The sequence below is a fragment of the Scatophagus argus genome, chromosome 1 (genome assembly GCF_020382885.2).
Source record: "Scatophagus argus isolate fScaArg1 chromosome 1, fScaArg1.pri, whole genome shotgun sequence".
Classification (NCBI taxonomy): Eukaryota; Metazoa; Chordata; class Actinopteri; family Scatophagidae; genus Scatophagus; species Scatophagus argus.
This window is the reverse complement of record NC_058493.1, coordinates 20,875,741-20,900,684: the sequence shown is the minus strand read 5'-3', so window position 1 is coordinate 20,900,684 and position 24,944 is coordinate 20,875,741. Positions and strand designations below refer to the sequence as shown.

The following is a 24,944-nucleotide window of genomic DNA, read 5'->3' as shown; positions in this document are numbered from 1 at the left end:
ATATCAATTATTCTTTGAAGCATTAAAAGAGGAATGACAGTCAGAAAGTTTCTTTCATTTCTTGAATTTTAGCAACCACAGATTTTTGCAGAAGAAAAGTCTGATTATTGTGTCCTTCTCCTGAAGGGCGCTTTATTAAGTCCTTGGTTATATGTATATACATATACAAGGATAACATCTGAATGCCACATAACTTGGCTAACTGACTGTCTTTTCAAATGTATAAAGCCCACACTGAAAAGAAATGATCTTTCAAGTGCTCAGTAATGCCTGGTATTTCCACCAAAAGTATTTTTTTTAATTGTTTTTCAAACTGCACAACACAAGCAAAAAAAGAAGTAAAGTAAAGCTCTTTTTCATTGTTCTACATACACTGAATTAATTTTAATTCATCATTTAAACTGACGTTTTATTTAACAAAATCAGACACTGATGGTTTGGTGTTTCTCTGTACAAATTAACCACAAAGACCAAAACAACCCAAATTCTCATAGCTGCGAATATTGCTGAAACTGTTCCTTATTGTGCAGTGCTGATATGGCACGCTATACATTGTATACGATATTTTTTCTAATAATGGTGTTCTTGCAAGATGTATTTTGTATTCTTCATGTTGCAAATGGGCAGTTTTACCCCATATCTGGGTTTGTTTACTACAGTATGGCTTGGATCGAATCCTTGGCGAGGAGAGAAGTCTTGCACTACTGGCAAGAGCCATCGATCCCACTCAGTCTGCCATGATGACTGATGTGGTAAAGCTGCTGTCAGCCATCTGCATTGTGGGCGAAGAGAACACGTATGTCCAGACTTTGCTCATTCTCTCTGCATTTATGCTGCATTTATATGGCATTTTACTCCTTTTCTAATGTGTAATAAAGACATGTTTGATTTCATCAAGGCTCTCCTTTGGCTTGGGCTGTAAAATAATGGTCCAACAAGTCATTATTTATTATCAGTTAACATCAAAGGGGCATTGCGGGGCTTATAATGGTCATTTTAAAAAATGCATTTTCAAATATAAGACATAGCAATATGTCCAGTTGAATTTGAAGTTAATTAATTAAATTCAGGACATTTGTTTTAAATTGTCATTACATTCACTATCAATTTAAGGTCCTTCACTGTATAGTGTATCTCCATGAAAAAAACATCCACTTGGGTCAACCTGACAAGAAAGGAACCACTGATACAATGGAACAGGAGGGAACTTGTGGTCAAAATCTCTTTAAATGAATATATTTCTTCATTTTTCCAGTTGTCCGCTCATGCAGTTCATGTTCTCATTTAGTTTGGAAAAGGTGCTTGAAGCTATCACCACAGCAGGGGAATGGCGAGCCATTGAGAGGTTCGGTCCTATTGTGCAGGGACTACGAGATTGCTCAGTTCAATTACAAGTAAGTGCAAAGTACATGTACAGCCACCGACACCTTGTTGTTTCCCTCAGATTTCTCTGAAATATAATATGGAATTGCTTAGTGAAGTTGACCATTTCACAACCACACCATTATCAGGGTTTCTTTGTTACATACGCGTTCTTTGGACCTTTTTTTAGTTATGGTCTTGTTTTAACTCAAAGCGGACTTTTGGGCGTTGTGAATCACAGTGCTCTAGTACCCATTGTTCATTAACTGCTATGTTGTAGTGTTAAGTGTCCAACATGAGTTGCGTTTTAGGGCTCTTACAGACAACTGTGAAGTGATGAAGCAGTTTAGGACTTGTTAATCTGACTGTACCGTTTGCGTTGTTTTTTGTTTTGTTTTTTTGTAACTTTATTGTAATTCACGATTTAAGTATGTTGTCTACGTTATTAATTGGAGGCAGAGGGCCATGAAGAAATTCCCACCACACACATGCACACATGATAAGCCTAACTCTATCATGTACAACCATTTAGTCCTTTGGTTGTTTCTAAACCTAATTAAAAGATCTTTTTTTTTTTTTGTCCCCTGTAGTATTATCTGTAGTATTTGCATTCAGTTTGCTGTAACTGCCTTTGACAAGTGCAACGCTGCAGGGAAATTCTCAGAAGCAGAGAATCAAGGAAGCAGTTGTAAGGGAAAATAGTGAAGACAGGAAAGAGGGGGGTGCCAGAATTTTCTTCACACAGAGCCATTTAATACACAAAACCTATCTGTGGCGATACAAACATCGCCCTTCATACTGTAACGTTTTTTTTTTTTAAGTTTAAGGAGTCTTTTTTTTTTTTTGATATATTCCACATGAGAATACACAGCACAGTATACTTATGTATACTTATATGTATTAGTTAAGCACAGATGCAGTTATACTATCCATGGCAATGTGTGGCCAAAGGCTTTCTGTTCTCCTTGACTGCATTTATCCCCTGGTAGCCTGGGAAAACCATGGAATCATGACGGACCACCAAAATCAAATGTCTGAATTTTCTGACGATGAGTTTCTTTTTGTATTTAAAAGTGACCTAATGTATACATTATTCTGAATACAGAGCTGAGGCTAATTTAGATACATAAGCACATATTAACTATTAAAATGGATTATGAACTAGAATCAGATTACAGTTGTCAAATACTAGCATCTGTATTGTAATGTTTTACTGTTGAAAAATGATGTTAACCTTCCAGTGATCTTTCATGTTTCCCTTTGTCATAGGTATCTTCAGCAAGTTTCAGCTTCCTGTGTATTGATTGTGATATTAAAGTATTTGTATATATTGAAACAACTTTATGTTAACTGCCTGGTACTTTGAAGACAGGCAATTACTAAGTGCCATAACCTTAAAACATCTGAATAAGCTTCTTGGGCTTTAGCATTGCCATACCCTCTTTTCACACATGAGTGGATTGCTTTACTGATCAATAATTGATTTTTCTGTCTGTTTGCCTGGCTAGTTGAATGGTCACAGAATGCAGTGGTCCCTGTGAAGTAAACCAAACTCAGAAGGGAGTGAAAAAAAGCTTCCAAAAGAGCGAGTTTGCCCTTAAATTGACTGTTAGTTAGCTTTGTGTGTATGGGTCTGCAGTTGTTGCATTAATATTAAAATCAGCCCCCCCCTCCCCCCATTTGGTGACTGGAGAAAATAGACATGCATTAGTTATGGTCCTTTGCTTTCAACTGACATAACTCATTTAGAATGCATGCTGGCTTGCTTTTCATCAACTTCTGGAAGAGGTAGTCTGTCGTCCCTTTCTTTGGTTTCTCCCTCTCTTACTCTTCTCTCTCTCTCTCTTTCTCTCTCTATCCCTCCCTCTCTTGCTCTGTTTTGTGTATCCTTCCTATTACAGGTGGCATGCATGCAGCTCATCAATGCACTAGTAACATCTCCTGATGAGCTGGACTTCAGGCTGCACATCAGAAATGAATTTATGCGATGTGGCCTGAAAGAGATATTGCCGGTAAGCACAACATAACCACACACACACATAGACACATGATATAAACTCACACTGACCTTGTATTAATATTTAAATGAGTCGTCCACTTCAGTGAAATATTGTAGATTTGCTCCAGCAAATAATTTATGAAACACGGGTGAGTTTGCCTGTCCTCTGTCTGTGCCAGCACCCAGAAACCAATAAAGTTTCTGGTGCCTGGGCTAATAATCTTCCTACTGGCTTTTACGCCATCTACCTAACATGTTTAATCTGTTGTAAACAATGTTGCTGTAGCTGCCAAGAAAACAAATAAATTAAAGCGATGAGCTGTTCCCTTCACCTGTTTATCACAATGAGTAATAGAGTTTATAATCAGCTTCTTGTCTCTACATGAGCATGATGCTTTCCTTTTGGTGCTGATGACAGAGACGCTTTCAAGCCCCTTTCTGATGTATTTTGCTTAATTCTTCATCTGTTTGAATGTGTTTTACCCTTTGTTCTTTTTCTACCATAATCCATCTCTAGCAACTAACATCCATCAGAAATGAGGCCCTTGACATTCAACTGAGGGTGTTCGAGGAGCACAAAGAAGAGGACATGATAGAGTTCTCTCATAGGCTGGAAGACATCAAGAGCGAGATGGAATATCCTTTTCATCATTAAAAACAGAAGCGCGTGACTCTAAGCTCTTATTCATTGCCTTTTTCTCTTAGCTTATATACATTTGAAACATTTGTTGCATTAAGGTCAGCCATTCCTCAAAAACGCATAATTCTTGAAATTACTTTTTTAGTAGTTTCTTTTTTTTATGTGAAAATGTGGTGTTTCAGTTTGCGTACAAGCCCTTGACTCTCTATACTGATGTGGCTGACGTATTCAATATTGTGCAGAGCATGGTGAAGGACAGCGGTGCAGAGCCCTTTTTCCTCTCTATACTGCAGCACCTGATGCTCATACGCAATGACTACTTGGTCAGGTAAAAAAAAAAATCAGCGCCACACAGATACACACATCATTTATTATAAGAAGAAGAAGAATAGAAGAAGAAGAGTCAGCTTTGTTGGCAGTATATATATTTTTACATGCACACACTGAATTTTTCCTCTGCATTTAACCCTTGGTTGAACACACATGCAACACCCAGCAAATTACATGCAGTGAAACACACAGGAGCAGTGGGCTGCCACTGTCAGGCGCCTGGGGGGCAAATTGGTGGTCAAGTGCCTTGCTCAAGGGCACATCAGCTGACTAATTGGAGGGGGGGGGGGGGTATTTTTTCATTAATCACTCCACCGCACCCAATTTTTCCTGCTTATTCAGTGGGGGAATCGAACCTGCAACCCTCCGATCACAAGCCGCTTCTCCAACCTCTAGGCCACGTCTGCCCCCAACATTATCTTAAGTGGAAGGAATTTTTGTTTTTTGCTTTAAAAAAGCAAAAAACAGTTTACCTCTTTTGAGTTCTGATCTCATTTACACTCAGAGTCTTCTTATGTGTCTTTCACTTAGACTTCTTGTAATTCTAGATTTTAATCAGCTATAGCACCAAACTTCACTCCTTTACTTGGCAAGAACTGTGTCCAGGAGAGGAAAACATTGATGTTAACTTTTGTTTTGTTTCTATTTCTGTCATTTCTGTCTTTTCTTCGTCACTTCACATGATTTCTTGATGGATGTTGGTGGTAGTAATAGTTGGTGGTGTGTATTGTTCCATTCCAACATGACTGATGAGGTTAGAATAAGCCCTCAGGTCAGTCCTACTTCTTCCCTCTTTCATGTTGGACTGAGGGCAGTCTGAATACAACAGTGACTCATTATCACCTCTTGAAGTACAAAGTGGTATTATGAGACATGAGCCATGGCTAGGTGGTTAGCACACTAACTTCAGTTACAATCTCTGCAGCACCATACAGAGACATCTATGACTTGATGTTTAAACTTTTATTGCTTAATTTTTGTCTTGGACTAAAATTCTGTGATATAACTATTTTATTAGCTCTCAATGACATTGGCTAACAAAGAGAATGCAGCCTCTTTCATCTCCAAGCCATCTTCAGCAACCGTGGCTCCAGAGTATTTCTCATCTTCTATTAATGGCTCTTTTCAAAGGCTTATTTTATGTTGGTTCACTCACAGCTGGGTGTGACTTAAACCACGGCTTGATCAAAAGATGGAGCTCTAATCTGAAGAATAAGAAATGAATCACCTGCAATTTTTCTCCCAGAAACAACACCTAAAATGTCTGGCGGTCTCCTCTGGCTCTGTCTGATTAGCTTTCTGAAATCTGAAATTATATTGACATTTTAACATTGGTGTTTTTATAGCTACAAACACTGGTGCCATCTTTTTTGTAAGGATTAGTAACACCATTAGAATATTTATTACACACATAAAGACAGTCCCTTGCCCCCCGTGTGCATTTCTCAATAACCACAGCATGTACAGACTGCAAAATCTTCTTTATTTATCTTCTGGTAAATAACCTGTTGAACCACATGGATTAAAGTACCAGTTACACCTTATGAACCAATGTTGGGGTGGTGTGCAAGGAGTTACATTAAGAGCAATACACCATATAAAGGGTTGGGAGAATGATGCCTTGTTATCTGCAACAGTAACTTATCCTAGAGACACTTCCACTTTTTTTTTTTTTAACATAATAGCATATATTTGGGTATGAAGGCCAAATCGAAGACCTTCGCAGGGTTTTGTCTTAAAACGCATCAGCTTAAAACATTCAAGTGGCAACTGGACAATGCCTCTCCAGTCATCTCATGGAGCTAACATTAATTAATTAATTTCTTTTCAGCCAACATAATCAATGATTGCCAGCTAGATATGAGAAGCCTGCTTTTGTCTTCCTCTGTGTACAATCAAGGACCAATTGCTTTAAAAATTACTGAGAATTTTGAGTGGTGAGTCAGCAGCTTGTATTGTAAACTTTGTCTGTGCATACAGAAACAGAAACCTTGACAAGCTTAAAAAAGATCAACCAAAGGTGGCAGAGCTTAGGGACCACAAATAATTGAATTGAGAGAAGATATAAGCAGTATTTCAGTATTTATTCATTTGTGGATAAAGTTTATCTTTCATGTAAAAACATAAAATAGATATTTTTTCTATTTGGCTCAAGGTCTCAAATGTGAGGATTTCCTGCTTTAGAAATTGTGATGGCCCCTCTTCATTTTATGCACTATTTGGCAATTTAATTCATAAAACTAACAGATTAAAAATCTGAATAATTCCTACAATCATCATACAAGCAAGAGTTCCTCTGGTCTGAGTTCTTATCACATACCATATGGTGTAGATCTACATAGTGGTTTTAGTTGTTGTCAAGTAGTTTTTTTGTTTTTTTTTAGTATACATTTTCCTCGGGTTGTTCAATGTTTTTGATTTAAATAGTTTACTCCTTTGGCACATAGGGCATCATCTCTTGCAGCTTACTGGTGTAGTGATCTTTTGTTATTTATTTCTGTCAGTCCTTGATGTCAAGAATATATAGTCCCCTGTTACACAGGGAGCCCAAAGTCACAGAGTAATGAAAGGAACACCAGCAGCTTGACTGACAACGTGCCTTATTCTGTTTGATTGTTAATATTTTTGTCTTCATTCGCACTACGGTTTCACAGTGGAGCTCATCTTCAAAATCATAGCTATTCATCATGTCAGATCCAGTCTCAGCATTGTTTTAGGAAGGCAGGGTCCCTGAGTTATTGCTGTTTACAATTCTCAAAGTATTAGGTAATGATTTGGTGTGGAAGGGATTTGGACTCTCTGCAGCATTGTTGTAAGATAATGAGCAGATCAAACAGACACTACTTGCAGTAGCACCTCGCCTCGCAGGCCTGCGTGTCATCTGTTGTTGCATTTCAACATCTTCTTTTTCTTATTGTGGCATGCCCGTAGTTATGTTGTGATCACTGCATTCAATAGAGACATTTAAAACAATTTAACTGCAGTTACTCTATACTATAGCTTCTAAAAGGCTAGTTTCCCATTCCCCGTTGCTCAGTATCATCAAAATAGTTTTTGCACAGTTGTAAATGGTCTATAAATGGGTAAATGGGTTTCTAAGTCTTAGTGGTGGTGAACAAACCAAAAGACATGAAATACATACTTTATATCACTCTACGAAGAACCCAGTTTCAGCCCCCCTTCTGTGCTTTTTAGACCCATCATTTTTATTTTGCTACAGGTGTCCTTATCTGCTATGTATTTCCTTTCCCTATTATTGTTGTGTTCACCCGTTTTCTTCTGAATGACTTGGATTGTTGTGGCAATGGGGGTTAGCTGATGGCTAGGAATTCTAGATGGACCTGATAGTCCTGTCAGCAGCATTAATGATGTTGTTCAATCATGTAAAATGTATCGTATGTATGTATGCTCTGTGTAGGTGGATTTCAAATTTCATCTGTTCTCAGACTTGACTTGATTTGACTCAGTAATATATCATGATGGTAAGAAGACCCAACTAAGAGCCTTCTGTTACATTTAAAATCATTGATTTCCATTGTGCAATGACTCCACCTGGGTGCACAGGCATAACTGTAGAAGTTGTTGGGATATGCCACATGTCCTTCAGACAGCTCAGTTCCTCTCACATGTCTTTTACAAATGCATACTAACAGCAGATTAGGAGTATGAGATTATGTATGTTTTTTTTGCCACTTTGTCTTTTTTTCCTCATAACTCTCACTTACTCTTACTCTCAGGCCCCAATACTTTAAGATCATTGAGGAGTGTGTGTCTCAAATTGTGCTTCATCGAAGTGGCACTGACCCGGACTTCAGTTACCGCAAGCGTCTAGATGTGGACTTCAGCCACCTATTAGGTAAGCCACTCACTTCTGGTTGTTTTTTTGAATTACTGATATTTATTTAGAAAAGATAAATGATTTTCATACTGATGTTTTTTTTTTCTTTGTTTTTAGAGGTGTGTGTAGATAAAGCTCGAACTGATGAGTATGAACAAAGGGCTTCTGAACTGGCGCAGAAGGCAAGTATTAAAAAAAAGAAAAGAAACATTTTCATCCTGCTACATATCACCACAGACACAATGGCATTTATTCTACTTTGTTCGATAAAGTAACACTTGTGTAGACAGTAAAACAACATTTTCAAGACCTGAGATCAAACTGGCCTGTTTTTACTGGAAGGTTGCTGAGCCTGGTTCCGCTGCCCGTTCGCCCAACTTCATGTTCTGTGCCCATTCTGGCACCTCTGCCTTCTAGTATTCTCCAGGGGGGTCTCCACAGCACCATTATAAACCTCCTCTTCCCCACGGTCCAAAGCTTCTGTGCTTGTGCTGTAAACACTGACACTCTGTTGTCCTCTGAGCCCCTTGATTAGCGAATGGAACCACTAGCTATTTGCACTAAGTAGCTAATATCAGCTGCAGTCAGCAGGAGTTAGTGCTATTTACTGCTATTTTCCAAAGCAAAAACAGAAAAAGATGTCTTTTGAAAGTGAGAATAGGATATGAAGAGAATATGATGTCATACTGTAAAATAATAATCAGGCTTATTGTTTTAAAATAGTCAATTCTAAGATTGCAACTGAAGAATCCAAACAATTTTGTAATGTTAAAGAACAGTAGAGTAATTCGTGGCAGTAACAACTGTACATTTGTTTTTAACTTTTCAATGTAACCATATATATATATAAGATAATATAATTTATATAATATTCTAATTAATTATTATTACACAAGATTGTTGTACCATTCGATTTAAACAGTTTAACAAGTACTGCAAATATTAATTCCCAGTTATAGTAATCCAATATCAGTGTGTGCTTGTGGGATTAATTTGAATTACGTGTTTCTCTTTTTAGCTTGATGAGGAGTTTCTGAACAGACAGGAGTCACAAACACGACTGGTTAAAAATGAAGAAAAAATAGCTGAACTCCAAGCAGAGCTGCAGGCCTTCAGGTCCCAGGTACATGTCCCGTGCTTTTTCCTTTGCAATGTCAATTTTTCAAATGTCAAATAAATGATGTCAAGTTAATTCTTTAGTCGATGTGAGAAAAATTATCCTTAATTACTTGACAAAAACCCTTTAAATCTGGCATTTAATGATTCTACTTTCTTTTCTTACTTTCCATTATGAGATGTTCTTTTTATTTTGGGGTGTGGATGGGGTGGGGGTTTTTATCCACTGGGGCCTGCTGTTTGGTTTGACATGGGGGCTGCTCCACTGGCTGGCTGACACTAAGTCTAATGAGAACACTGACCAGTCCTCCATGCTGGCCATTCTCTGATCTTTATCCCATAAGAGGAAATTGTTCTAAAAGCAATTTATTCTGACAACCCCCCTTCAACCTCACTACTGGACCGCTCCACACCCCCCAACTCTCCAGAGAGTTGCTCCCACGCGCTGGCACTGCAAGATAACTACAGACTCAGAGAGGGGAAGAGAACTTCCTTTTTATTTTCCTGATAAATTTTCAATTTGAGAGAACAAACACAGAATGAATACTCAAATAGTACCTTGGTTCAGATGATGGTGGTTCATTTAGCCAGTGTGGGTACACAGACACAATTTATCTCACTGTCTTTGTCTGTGTCCGTCTCACTAACACACGTGCACCAACACTTGTTAATTCAGCAAAGGTGTTCTTCCCTCTAGAGGCAGTGGCGGAGTAAGGGTCCAGGGCTGACCTTTAGTGTGCTTCTTTAATCTAAAACTGGTGCATGGATCAATAAGCCATTTGCTCCGTATGATACAATTTTAAGAAGCTTTGTAGCTCTGGTTATAACATTTGATTTTCAGCTTTGAAAAAAACAAATTATTGTGGGTATGTTCTGGAAAAAATCTGCACCGTTTTTGAACATTTGGCCTCTGCTGGGTGGTTGAAAGAGCACGCTTCAGTTATTTTTACTCAGTTCTGAGAGGAATGCACACTGTGCTACACATATGGCAGATTCTGTAGTTGTCCAGTTTCAGTCTTTTCATTTTTTCCTTTGAAATGTAAATTCTGTGTTTATGGCTTTGCATTATCTTTTTTATTATGAATAAATGTTTTTATTAGTTCCCCGCAACCCTGATGGATAAGCGGTATAGAAAATGGATGGATGGATGTTTTTATTAGTTTTAGGTGTAAGTGGAGTCCTGTGGAACCTTCAGCTGCAGTGTATTGTGTTGGCTATAGCATAATATACTATAAAGCATAATAACAGTTCTAGATTTGTTAGCATAATACACTGCCATTTGTTGATTGAGATTTGCTTATAGTAATCCTCAGCATTGCATTCAAGTGTCGCACTCCAGGGCACCAACAGTGCCTCTTTGCTCTGGGCATTTACAATAATTAACAAGGTTGTTGTATTTATTATTTTCAGGCTACCATCTGCGTTTCTGATGCAGTAATTGCTCAGTCTGGGGAGAAAAACCTCAGCTGTCACACTTTGTCTAACTGACATTACTTATTGAACTTTTTGCATATGCGCCCATGTTTTTTCTTCTGTCTGCCTCTCTAGTTTGGAGCTGTACCTGTGAATCTTTCCTCCGCTCATGTTGGACAGGCATCCCCGTCTGGGCCTCCACCTCCTGCCCCTGTGCCTGGGGTGCCGCCTCCACCACCTCCTCCTCCTCCTTTGCCTGGCTGTTCTGCCCCACCTCCTCCACCTGGAGTGCCTCCTCCTTTTGGTGCCCCCCCTCCACCCCCATTAGGTTTAGGAGGTGCTCTAGGCTCCCCCACCCACCATGCTCTGCCTTATGGCCTCAGGCCTAAGAAGGACTTCAAACCTGAGATCTCCATGAAGCGCCTCAACTGGTCCAAGGTAAGACTTTGTCTCTATCATGCATTAAGGTAACACAGGGTCATTTAAAAGAAGAGAATGTATTTTTTCCCAGGATATTTCACTATGTTTGATTGCACTGCATCTATACATCTAGTATATGTTCTTTACTGGTAACTGGTAGTATTACGGATTTCTGTATTTAGTAAAATAAAGTCTAAAGAGATGGAGATATGTTCCTTTGGTACTGGATTAGGGTTAACAAAAAGTTTTGGAGAAGAAACTGAAAATTTAGGCCAAGTATTTATAGTGGCACCTTTCTCTGCTCTTTGTCCCTTTGTTCCTGATGTTCACTGGCAGCACCTGAACAGTACAGATGTTTTTCTAAGAACTGAGCAACAACTTTCTAGTTCTCTGCCAAACCAGCAGTAATTGAAAATAACAGATGATCAGATGCGATTGTCAGAACAACACCTCTACAGATGTTGTTCCCTACAAAGCAATATTAGTTGAGACCACAAGTGATGTTAGTTTGTGGTTTTATTAATAATTTAATCTTAGATGAACATCATTACAGGTGCTCAGCAAGCAAAACCATATGCTTGGAATTTCAAGGGAACCCTTTAGTAGGATATGAGGAAGACTTATGGCACAGCTGTATGAGGCCTCCACATATGGGAATGTTTGGATCAAAGCTGTTCTGAAACTTCTTCAGTACCAACATTTCAAACTTTCTGCTATTGCTGAGTGGCTCAGCCAGTATTAGAAAGTACTGACTAAACATTTTAATGACTGCAGCTCAGTGATCAAACCACTGACCAACAGGAAGAGCCCATCCAGACAAACTGGCAGCAGAGAAGCCTTGACATACTATAGACTTGTCACTTTCTTATAATTATGGTGTTAGGTTAGGATGAGCATTTCAGCCTGACTGGTCCAACGCGTCCGGAGAACAGTTTATGTGTTCCTTATCTCCAATTGCTCTGCCTGAGCATGCCTAACCTTCAGTTTGATTTAAACTGTGAATATTTGGAGAGTAGGGTGGTGATTCTATGAGGCATCAGCAATCCTAGCATTCATTTCACTGCAGTAAATGTTAATTTTCAAAATATTGCTCAGTCAAGTGTGCATTGAATTTAAAGAGATTTGTATTTTTTTTGTATCCCGAGAGTAGCTTTGGGGTGTCTCTACCCAGCAGTGAACTTGACGTCTTAGAATACAGTGTTAGATTAAAGGACGGGCCGAGAGTGTGCCAACTCAGTCCCAAAGTAAGTGGAACATAGGTACTATGCAACTTAATAACAAGAATATAATTCTAAGTACTCACAGGCTAACATTTATATTTACTTGATAGCTACTGTCAGGACTTTGTGCAGCCATTCCACTTGGAATAGTATTTTGTAACTTTCACACATGAATATCTGATAGGAATTAAGCGTTTTCTTTACATTGACTTTTCCCTCTCATGCCAGTGTAACTTAAAAAACATAGAATCGTGTGTTAATTAAATTTTCTGACCTGTGGATGTGTGTTTTCAGATTCGTCCCCAGGAAATGTCAGAGGGCTGTTTCTGGGTGCTGGCTGATGAGGACCAATTCGCAAAACCAGAATTACTCAGCAGAGTTGCTCTCACTTTTTGTTCACAACGAACAGGTTTGACACTCACTACATTTTTATATAAATATCTATTTAATGTCCATCTGCTTAATCTCTACACTTAAATTCTGAGGTGGCTTTGCCGCCATCAACAGGCAGAAACGCACACACACTTATTAACTTATTGTTTCTTTGTTTGATTCACTGAGCTTTACTTCTGCCTCCCCGTCTCAGTTTTGGATTAAATTTTCATTGTGGTGTTGGGAAGGAAAATGGCAGAGTTTCTAAGTTGAGCTGGAGTGGTAAAACAAGGAAGAAAAATGCAAATGCTCTTTCTGTTTTTGTGTTGTGCATGTGTGTGTGTGTGTGTGTGTGTGCGCGCACTCATCTGTGCCTGTGAGTAATTGACAGTGCAACTTCATTGAGGAGGAATTGCATGACAAACACACAGGCAAGTGTGTGTGAGTGCTTGCACTACCCCTCTAGGCTACTGTTAGCAAACAATTCACTTAATGGTTGGTGAGATATGCATAACAGAAATCATTTCTTTTTTATTTTTTAGAGTTCAGTTTGGTCCGGTTTCCTCTGCTGTCCCATAAATGCCAAATTAAATAGAATGCTGATTTCTTTTCAATGCCTCATTTATTTCAAAGTTTCATTGCCCAATACAATCCCTGATGTGTTATTTTGTTGCAATGCTTGGAGATATGAGTCAGAATAGTATTAACACAGCAGCACAACAGCAGTGTTATTTAAAACTACATGGGGCCAGAAAAATGACTGTGAATTTTGGCATTAAAAAGTAAGATTTGTCACAGAAAATAAAACAAATGAGGAACTGAGCTGAGAAACTGAAACTGAAGTGACAAAGGAAACCTTGGCACTGAAATAAATATTCTGAAAATACTTACACAAAAAATACATATAATATATATATATATATATATATATATATATATATTTTGCATGTTTGAAGCTCTTTTAAATGACGATCTTCTGATTTTTCTGAATGTCTGTCTTTTTTAAGTGACAGATTTATTTTTATGCTGCATGCATATCCGCACACTAATGAAAAATGTCACCTCTCTGGCTGCGGAGCCTCAGACAGGCTCTCACATGTGAACGCATGTAGCATACAGCTTCGGTGATTTCTCACTTAATATGTTGAGTCTGTTTCTTATCATAATTCTCATATGAATTCATGGTTATATCCCAAAATGTGTTTTGTGAGTTCACAGAGACCATGACCTTTGAAATTTGCCCACTAAATTCTAATCAGTTCTTCCTTGAATCCAAGTGGAGATTTGTTCCAAATTTGAGAAATTTTCTATCTTCCTGAAATTTCACATTCACAAGAATGAGATGGACATTGACTTTGGATGGACGTTGTACATACAGGCAACCTGGCCATGGCTATTGCTGGGGCCAAGGCATAATGATTTATTTCATTATTTTTTTTTTATTTCTTTTTTTTTTTTTTAACTGGGAACAACATGGAACCCCCCGACCCCTCTGTGAGTAGAGAGTCTAACATATCAGTCACCAGTCTGCAGCCAACAAGGTTGTCACATTGTTTGAGATTTTGATGGGCTATTCTGACTATTTCTTTCTGCATGATAAGACACCATACAGTTAAATCTTCACACATTAGTATGGCTGACAAGATCTGGAATATTCATGTACAAGTTGTTGGAATGATTAAAGCTGGAGCGGGAGGTAGCAAGAGATGTTATCAGTCTTGTCCTCTCCTGTGCTTGGTCTATTAGTCCCTCCTCTGATGATTTATTCACATGTCTTGTGTTTTCTTTCTTGTCTTGTCACTGACTCAGCCAGCTTACGCCAATTTGAATTATTCATCCAGGTGTTATCTACCTGTCACAACTCTATGCTGCTCATTTCAAGGCACACATGACCCCCCCCTACACAGAAGAACACCCTTGTTCCCTTCTGTCAAGGTGTTGAATAATGGAGGCATATCTAAATGGCAAACAGGTAGGTAGACAGTCAAGCAGATATTCTCTGGAGAGGACAAAAGAAGGATGTCCGTCACCAGAAAATTGTACTTATATGTTTGGATAATGATCCAGAGCCTCCACACATCCACACACAGCATTTCATTTTACAGTAAAAATGAAACACACCTCTCAACATATGAAGAGGCACTCAAAGGCACTGCTTCTCTGCGGTGTGCCGGACGCCTCGTTTGTTACTGCTTATGGATAATGCATTTTAGATTTGGTGAGAAAGGCATGAAATAGTTGACGAAATCAAACCTTTCTCATGGTTCGAGTCTATTCTTGGTTGTGTTCACTCCCGTTCCCTCTCCTCCCTGTGGAGGCTGTAGGAGCAGCGTGACTGATGGGTTGAGCTGTCGGACCCAGTTGGTACCGCTGCTGTGTGTCAGCGAGTGTACGTGTATGCATACCTGCGTGTGAGCTTGTTTTCTTATTAACACAGCCGTGTAGCATCATGTTTCATCTCACTTAAGAGCAGCAGCATCTGGATCGGCATTAAACATTAAAAGGACACAGTATGAAACAGTATTCACTCGGTTTTTCTTATTAAATATTCATTAATATCCCTTGAAACTTCCTTATTCTTTCGTGATGTTTGTCTCTTGCTGAGAATCCCTGCCTTCCTGTACACAAACTGCTGAGTTTGGATGGGGACTTGGAAGAGTTTGTTTTGAGACCATCATTGTTGTTTTCTTGGCAGACCTCTACTTAATCAAATGTCTAAAAAACTAAACTGATTGTTGTTTATTATTATTGAATGTGTTAAGAGAAGGATAGAATTGGATGGATGGAATTACTCATTCAGCAACTACATTTAAAGTGGAAAAATTTCACATTTTACTACATTTGAAAGGGTGAAACACATTTTTATTTGACTAAGTACACCTTATATTCACAGCAGTAATATATTTTTCAGGACTCTTCTGTTAATCTATTCAGAGTGGGATGTGGTTTTTGCTGGTCTGGACCAAATTAACTCATCCACAGCGAACAAATTGCGATGATTTGGTGTTTTTACTTTTGAGCGAGCAGGTCACAGTGAACAAAATTAAATAAGACCATTCTGAAAAACTTGACTGTGATTTCTGTCCTTATGTTTCAAGTCTCCTAGCTGTAAACCTAAGAATTACTGGAGCCTTTCAATTAGAGATGAAACACTGAGAGAATGCCAGTCTGTCATGTTTTTAAGGTTATGTGTTCAGATTAATAGAGCAGTCGCAGAGTAGCATTAAGCACAGGAGAAATGACAGCCCATTTTGCATGTTACATGGGTAAAAAGAAGCAGCCTGTAATGTAGAATGGCCTTTGTAAATTTCGTGTTTGCTTGCGGAAGGTGATTTATCGTTAACATTTGAATGGTTGCATTCTATGGGGTTTTCACCTGCAGTAGAAGTTTTCTCTCATTCTCTTAGCTTGTCTTTTAACATTGACAATATTACATGTTATTTCCAGAGGGGGTATCGTTTCTTTTACAGACTACTTTGCAGGGTTCTACTTTTCTCGTCTCCTCCTAATCTTTTTTTCCGAATCTATATTTTATACAAACTCAAGATACCCAACAGGGCAAGATCAGTTCCTTGTATTGATTCGGCCAAAATAACCTTTAATTATTGGACAAGCAAAGCGTAGCACAGATCAGTCGATTTTGTCTGTTGCTTTACAAGTCTTACTGAAATTCTGATCGGTTTTGTTTTTTATGGTAACATTGTTTCTGACACCTTAAATTGAGAGAGAAATTCTGTTCTAAGAATGAGTGTATATCTTTGTGTTTGCCTTTGAGTTTCCTGCATGACTCTGGTTCATTTCAGCAATAACATTTTCGTTGTTATTGCTGTCCTCAGAGCATGTGTACATACATCATACTGATGCATCTATCGAGGGGTTTTAATGAAATCTCCTTTTTCAGCTTCTATTCAGTGGTTCTTTGTTCTGCCTACCTCTACTCTTGCATTGCCAGGTAGCCAGCACTGAACAGTTAACAAGTCTGCCATTTTTCTTCTGCTCATGGAACTGTAGAATGATTGCTGTTAAGCAGTTATGAGCAGCTAAATGTTCTAAAACTAAAGCTATTTATTCTAAAGCAGAACAATCCCTTAGAAGAAGTTAAATGATCACAGATTTCTCTTTTTAGTCTCATATCTTGGCGCTGTAGTATGAATAAATATGTTAACCTTCAGGTTTTGTTACATCTCAAACTATTTTAGTCCCTGTGTATGGAACACCTCAGTGTCCTTACAAAGCAACAGCCTTATTAGTCTTGAGGGTAAACGTCACCCATGCTGACAACACCATGACTTCAATTACTGTGTGCATTAGCCATGGCCCCGTTTTTTTCCCCATTTGCCACATTGCAGACAAATAGGTGAAATGTCATGTGTGGATGGCTGATGAACATGGAACAACAACTTACGGCTTTGGAAAGATTGTATAGGACAAATCCTCTCAGTGCCAACTGCAGCCTGCTGCTCCAAAGTTATTGGTACTGCTCCTTCAGAGTTTTATGATATGTCCTGAAGTCACAATTACATGACTCTGTGGAGCTCTCTGCTCCACTGAACTTAAATAAACGGTTGTCCACTCTTTCTTGCTCTTTGGGGATGAGAATCCTGAAGTAGTGACAGGACGTAAATCACTCACCGTCGCGGCAACCAAAGACAAAACAGTACATAGTACAGCGTTTTCCCCTCAGCCAGAGAGACAAACAGGCCAGAGATAGGGATAACCTTTCCGGAGAAAAAGAAAGTAGATGTAGAGAAAGGTAGATTTAACAAGGTAATTAATTTAATTGCTGCTAAGCATCAGTGGGCCATCTGTAGTTGACTTTTCTGATAATAGAGCCTTAGAGCTGTTCTTTAAAAAAAATGAAAAAATATTAAGTGGCCAGGCTGCACTGAGGCTAATATACAGTGCCAACCACAGTTTAACAAATATGTTTAAAAGTCTGTTTTGCACTTGAGTGTCATTTTATTTCATGTTTTAAATAATGTATTGTTATTCACTTCAGTTGCTGGAACACCCCGCACAAGTATGCTGGCGACATGCATCACCCAGGTACCAAAAAACTATTTCCAAAACCTTTCCAGTAGCTGCTGAAAAAAAAAAATTCCTTGGGGAAAAGTGCAGGTTCTCAGAAAGTACTTTGCAAAATAGTAATTTAATTTTTTCATTTTGTGCAAAGAGTGTTACAACAAATGTCTTTATTTTTGGCTTTTTGGTTTTCTTTTAACCATTAAAATTTCACCATTACAATTTCAATCATTTTTCTCCAAGTTACTATGAAAAAGTATTTATATGCAGCTGACATTTCAGTAAGGATTCAATAAAGAAACAATTAGGCTCAGTAAGGTAGATCCTTTTAGTGGAGAATTCTGTGGTTTCTTTGTTGCAATTTCAGGTAACCAGACAAATGAACATAAGAAATTGAATTTAATGACAATTTTCAACTGCAACAACAATGCTGCCAGTCTATCTTAGAAACCATATGGGCACTGTACCATGACAGCACCTAGAATTTGATTTTACAGGCAATATAGTACATTTAAAATATTCCATATATAGTTATGTAGTGTCTAGACAGAAATACTGCCTGCAATTTGAAAGGGTATACAGACCAACATTAAAGCTGCCAAACAATTGTTTGACTTACTTGACTTACAAGCACAGATATGTCAACACATTCACACATACGTAACCAAGTAAGGAGAGATGGACAACATGTATCAAGTCAAACTGTGACCTGCTACAGTAATCAATGGTGATGGTCAGATAGGAGATACATTGCCACAGGAAAATGTTGATTTCGTATTTAATCACTAATTAAAAACAAAATGACTCTTCCTGTGTTTTTAATTATGACACTCAGCCAGTGTACATATATACATGTTGTCTAAAGTTCCCTGAAGTGCTCTTTTCATTGACACCTACTTGAATCAACACGCACAAATACATTTTTTGGATCAGAAATAGATTTTGCCAGGAAAAAAATAAAATAAATTTAAAAGATATTTGTGGTCTTGGGGCTGTCATGTCATTTGTTTGGCATCGACTTGGGGCTGTCATGGGGGTGCGATGATGGTGGTAAACTATAATAGGCTAATTTTCATCCCCTGACTTTTCCTCTATCAGCAGACAAAATGGAATCATTTTGTCTAATACTTTTTTACTTAGAAGAAACCTTCATAGACCTTCGTAACTAATAACATTTTCTTTAGCCTCAGCTGTACTTTGTGTTTAGTGATAACTTGTATATTCGTGAACCAAAACCCAAATTTATTTATATTATATTTATTTATACTCTGCAGCACTTAGTCAAATTTCATCGCCATCCCATGATAACCACATGATCTTTTCACATACTGTGCAGCAGTGCTGTAGAGTTGTAATACAATGCAGTCATCTACCACAGCCAACTGTGGTCACATGTACGATAAAAAACACCAGACCAGACCTGACTTTGATCACTGATGTGGTCAGAGGTTCAACAGACAACCTTTTAACCAGTAGAAGTCAATGCAATGCTGCTTTTCCTCCATACATAATCTATTGTGGGGTTCCTTTTAAGTGAAAGCTCTGAAAGGGAAACCACGTCCAGTCTTGCCGCTCTTTTGTATCACTTTATACTTCTCCTTTCTTGTCTGCTCTGATACTGCACAGCTGCTGTTGTGAGAGAATCAGTTCATGCAGTGAACAGCTTGCTTTGTGTAAGTTGAAGCAGTAGATTTGTGTCCATTTCTGATTAAGTTCCTATTAATATAAAACTTCCAGTCAAAGTATGAAAAGTGGAAGGTGTGGGCTCTTAGTATTGTGGACGAAATGTCAGAAATTCAGCCAGCCCCCCATTCTGACCTTTCGAACTTAGACTTTTCAGGCAATTTGGAGGGAACACTTTTTTTCCCCTTAAGTAGTAGACATTTTATAGGTCCAGTGTGTAGGACTAAGGGTGATATATTTTAATAAGTGGAATATAATACTCATAATTATGTCTCCATTAGGATACAATCACCTGAACATAAGAATTGTGTTACTGTTACCTTAAAATACCTACAGAGGGAGCAGATCCTCTTCCCACAGAGTTCGTCATATTGCATCGCCATGTTTCTGCAGTAGACAAGAACAGACAATCCAAACAATGGCTCTAGAGGGCCTTTCCATTTTCTGCATGTTTCAATTGGATTATCAGGGCAGGAGATACAGACTTTAATATATAAGGCTTTGCCCAAGAACTGATCATATAAAGTTTGTCAATAAATCCCAATATGTATGTTTACTACTCTCGTGCTGCTGTGACAATATGAACTTCCCCACTATGGGACTAATCTTTCTACACTGGTTTAAATAACTGTCATAACTTAAGCCATACTCTAAACAGAGATACACGTATAGACGATTCTTAATTCTTAGGACCTCACAACACGGTCTTTCAATGCTTTTTTCTCTCGGTATTAAATTTTTCCCTTTATGTTGCGCAATCTTGCAAAAAAACTTATTGCGATTCTATGTGATTATCCTTATTTATAATAGAACCACTTGAATCAGGGTACTCACATGGGTATCACTATAAAAACGTCCAGGTGAACCTCACTTTGTAAAATCATTCTTTGCCTGGCAGAGATGGCAGACCCAAATCAATGGTTGCAACCTGTATCTACAAGCTGAAACTGGGATACTTACCTTTGCACACGCTATATAGTTTCAAATCCTTTACCATGTGATTTACTCTTATAAAAGAGTAAATCACCTGCTGTTGGATTATATACAAAGCTATGTAAGTATGAAACCTTCTACAACATTGTTTCTGACTCTCTGCTAACTTTGTTTGATTTGTGCATGCTGGAAAGGTCCATTTTAGCGAGAGTATACATATATATATATATATATACATATATATACATATATATATATATATATACATATATATACATATATATATATATATATACATATATATACATATATATATATATATATATATATATATATATAGTATATATTAGACATCACATTTGTTTTTCTGTTGCTTGATCGGACAGTTGCACTGCATGATGAATTCTGCTTACTGAACACACTGTTTACTTGCCCTGGGCAAGTATTAATGTAGGGGACCTGAGCAGTTCCTATTTTAAAATATAAAGTGTTTTTCTGACACTATTTGGTGGGCACAGGAAGTCCAGGGGTGAGTTGGGGGCAAGCTGCCGATAACCCATTTTGTTTATCAGGAAACCTAAAATGCAAATGTATGATGACTACAATCCTGGTCTAAAGCTATAATGTTAGTTAAAACCGTTAGAAAGTAGTGGGTGGAAATGTTACAATGTTTGGCATTCAGCTGTCAACTGGTGCTTATGGAAAACTCTGTTACTGCTCACACAACAGCATCCTTTGCAGAAAAAAAGGCTGTGTTGAAGTTGTGCTTTGTTCTTTGAGCACAGATTAGTTTGGTATAAGAGGTGATATGACAGAAGTCATTCACATAGCTTTCAGGTTGAATATAAATACCAAGGGGTTAACTTAAGTTAATCATTATCTCCACAAGTGAGGGTTAATTCATTGTGATTAATATTCGCAGATTATGAATTAAACATAGCTAATGATGCTACAGTGTATGCCCCTGAACTTTGAGGTTTAATATGTTCTCTTGACATCTGAAGGCTTTAATTGCAGTCTTTGCAGCTACTGTTCCTATGCTGAGGATGGAGCCCATAAGTGTATCCTTGAATCCTTCTCAGAGCTTCCTCAAGGAACTTCAAAAGCGAGAAGGCACAAGTGCCGTAAGCTGTGGCACTATTGTAATTCATTGTAGCAAACTGCGTGTTGACCCTTGCAGTGAGTAACAGTGAAGTGACTACAAAAATCTGCATTTTATGGTAATGTCTCAACTTTCATGAATGTACACACCCCAAACGGGACTTGTGCTGTGCTTTATGGAAATATCTTTGTTGAACAACACATGAGGACTTTGGGTTGTTTCTTAGCACGAATACAACTTAAACAGCATCTTAGAAGATTAATATTTAGCAGAAAATATTCATACACGCATCAAAGAATTTAACACTACTTGGAAAATAGTTTTAAGTGATTCAAACTTGTTTTTTTTCCCCCTCTCAGAAGCACAACTCAATGCACAGTCTCAGATTCTTCATTGCAAATCCTATTTTACACATCATAAAAGAAAAATTTTGCTACAGTCCCAATCACTGTTGTGAATGTGGGTCAAAAGACATTCACACATGTATTCCAAATGTCCCAGACAAGATCTGTACTTGGAATGTACAACTAAGGCTCTGACCTATGTTATCTGATGTGATTATGAGACTGACATTGACTATTAATGTCATGGCTGACTCAAATTACGCATCACTGCCAGAACATTATTTCCATAAATTGTCAGGTCTTTGCAATTCTCTGTGATTACAACAAACTAACTCTGATCTGTTTCGACTTTTGACAAGTCTGTCTTTGTGAAGTTCATAACAATGATACTTTTTCTGTTAATGCATACAGAATCTCTCTTTGGACTGTAACATCACTTTACATTTAGTGCAGTGCTTTCTGTTGCCTCTGCTTACAGTGCTGTTGTCTGAAATGATGCCTGCTTCAAACATCACTAACCAGCTTTTCTCTTTTCTCTTGTTTGCTCTGTCTCTGTTCCTCTCCCTTTTTTTTTTCTTGCAACTTCTTTTTGGCTGTGTGATCTGCCTTCACATTTATGCTGGAACAGAAACCAAAGGTTAGTATTTTGTTTGCTTTCGCCAATTAGACGTTTATCTCCTCACTTTACAGTACCAGTTTCAGTTGTCTCCACATTAAATCCATTGTGTGAAACTACAGCTAAATCAGGCATAACAGTTGTTCATTTTGATATCATGGTATTTGTCTTGACATAATTTTCTACTTGACAGAGAACTGATTTGCTTACAGAGATGACCTGAGATTTATTTGCAGTATTTATTTCTTTTCATAAATTCTGTTAGAATTCAAGGTTTTTAGTTTCCTTTTCGTGAATGCAAATACCCAACAGTTATAGATTCAGGAGTTACTCATGCTCCTATATAAGATAAATACAGATTTGATTATTAAGTTGACAGTTTGAATGACATATTATACCTTTTCTGTTAGCTCCTCCTGTTCACCACTGTGGGTCATCAATGATGTATTGCCATAGCAACTTCAGCCACATGGATTATGATGTTACTTGTGCTGAGGTTTTCTGTATTATTCACATGGTCATCTTGATTTTATCTGCATAGAATTGCAAACCTGGTTGTGGACCTTTGAACAAAAAAACTAAAAACTAACTGTGTGTGATAATTGTGTTTTTAGAACTTCAGTTAATCCAAATTGGCATTTTAACTTCAACCTTCCTGTGGTTAACCTGACCCAGCAAGAAAAATAACAGTATTGAATTGAAACAAGTAGACATAGTGAGAATTGTTTTATTATCAAACCACACAACTTTGAGTATTATAGGATAGTAATTGCATCTCTGGGATCCCTTTTGTTTTCTTTACAAAACAAGAGACACGTCTTCTTTTTTACTCAGCCCTTCCTCTCATTGGAAGAGAAAAAAAGGGAGGAACAAACAACCAAATGTAGTGAGTGGATGCCCAGAGAGAATGTTGACAGTCCTCAGAACTCTCAGCAGTTTCTGTGATTTCACAGATAGCCTCTGGAGAAGCTCTTCTGGATCATCAGTGTCAAGATATGGAGATAAAACATGTATAGCAAGGCTTTCCTGTGGGCATTTGCAAGAAGAGAGAGAGAGAAAGTCATTGAATGTTTTGGAGATGCTGGCAGGTGGGAACTGAGGGATAATTGGAGCCTGTCTAGCTTTTCATTGTATTGCTAATGCCATATCTTCTTGCGTTTGTGGCAGTGAGGTTGCTCTCTTTAACAAACCGGTGCCACCTCTCTCTCATTCTGCCTCTCTGTTGGCTTTTGAATACAAAAAGATACAAATGCCAGCTCTCTGGTTGCACGATGTTCACACGATGGGCTTTATCAGCCTTTAGCTAAACACAAAATTCATGTCAGGTAAAGTTCATTGGTGGTTTTGTTCCATTTATAAGACTAACTATTGTTGAGCTTTACATGGTGTCAGCACTATTTGGCTGCTTATTGTATCTAACCAGTATATAGTCCAATATTCAATAACATCTCTCATTTCAACAATAATTAAATGATATTTTGATAAAGAAATATTAAAGAAATAAGTTTTGCTTGGGTGGTATCAAGATATTAAGGTATACCAGGATATTTACAAATCCCACAGATGTCATTTGCAATATTGCCAATAATACAGATAGATATACAGTAGACTAGACAATGCATGCTACAATGACTTCTATCACCAGCATTTTACAGCTTCTAGCTTTTCTTTTGTCTTTTTTTCAATCTTTCAGCTTCTAAATTCTTTTTTTTCCTGCACAAGTGCTGTCATATACCATACACCCTGGTATATATATAAAATTAATAGGTAATTCAGTTTAACCTTGTTTGAATTATTATTTTTATTGCTTTGTATTACATCATTTAATGGTTGCAGTATCTTTCAACAACAAGAGGGGGGAAGATACTGGAGGGTTCTCCATTAATTCCAGGGCTGATGGTTTGATTCCCAGCGCCTCTTGTTCATATGTCCAAGTGACCTTTGGCATCATAATAGCAACATACACTGTAGAGTAAAATCATGTTTATGGGAGTGTTACAAGGCGTTGCTGGACAGTTTTGGGAAAAGTGTGAGAGAAATGTGAGACTCTTGTTTCTGGACATTAATACTGTATAAAAGCTTTAGATCTTTAAAACCTGCGTCATGATGCCAATGCCACATCTCTTTTCTCATATCTCATTTCTTTGTACACTGTTCTTTAAAATGTGTTATTCAACACTGACGTGTGACCTAACGAGTGAATTGTAATAAGTAATTAGCAGTAAGTAATTTAGTCAACCTAAAAATCACCATTCTAAATTTTCTTCAAAGGGCTTTACTATTTGTACATATACAACACCCTCTAACCCCCCCAACCCCCATGCCGAGTCTGTAAACGGTTTACTTTTTGCCATGCATGAAGAATCGATATTGATCTTTTTAATATTGATACAGTCTAAAACAATAAGTTTTTTAAGGCCTTTGCTAACATCAACAGGCTGTTTTATTTCTTACCACTAAAATATATTTTTCCATATGTGGAGCTTGTCAAAATTACATGCTGCTCTATGGACCGTATTTTGTCATACTCACAT

The 24,944-nt window shown here is 37.8% G+C and overlaps 1 protein-coding gene across 7 annotated transcripts in view; it reads left to right on the top strand.

The window, feature by feature from the left end:
• LOC124060217 (protein diaphanous homolog 3-like) overlaps window positions 1-24,944 on the top strand; it is a 146,955-nt gene that overhangs the window by 26,629 nt on the left and 95,382 nt on the right. For 5 of the 7 annotated variants that reach the window (XM_046390898.1, XM_046390917.1, XM_046390943.1 and 2 more), the window contains 11 exons: window positions 660-796; window positions 1,289-1,394; window positions 3,264-3,374; window positions 3,879-3,997; window positions 4,213-4,329; window positions 8,069-8,187; window positions 8,287-8,351; window positions 9,188-9,292; window positions 10,834-11,136; window positions 12,633-12,747; window positions 22,423-22,431. In XM_046390898.1, coding sequence (XP_046246854.1) covers window positions 660-796; window positions 1,289-1,394; window positions 3,264-3,374; window positions 3,879-3,997; window positions 4,213-4,329; window positions 8,069-8,187; window positions 8,287-8,351; window positions 9,188-9,292; window positions 10,834-11,136; window positions 12,633-12,747; window positions 22,423-22,431 — 1,306 coding nt within the window. The remainder of the gene's footprint in view (window positions 1-659; window positions 797-1,288; window positions 1,395-3,263; window positions 3,375-3,878; window positions 3,998-4,212; window positions 4,330-8,068; window positions 8,188-8,286; window positions 8,352-9,187; window positions 9,293-10,833; window positions 11,137-12,632; window positions 12,748-22,422; window positions 22,432-24,944) is intronic. The other 2 variants (XM_046390934.1, XM_046390908.1) reach the window with 1 other exon arrangement.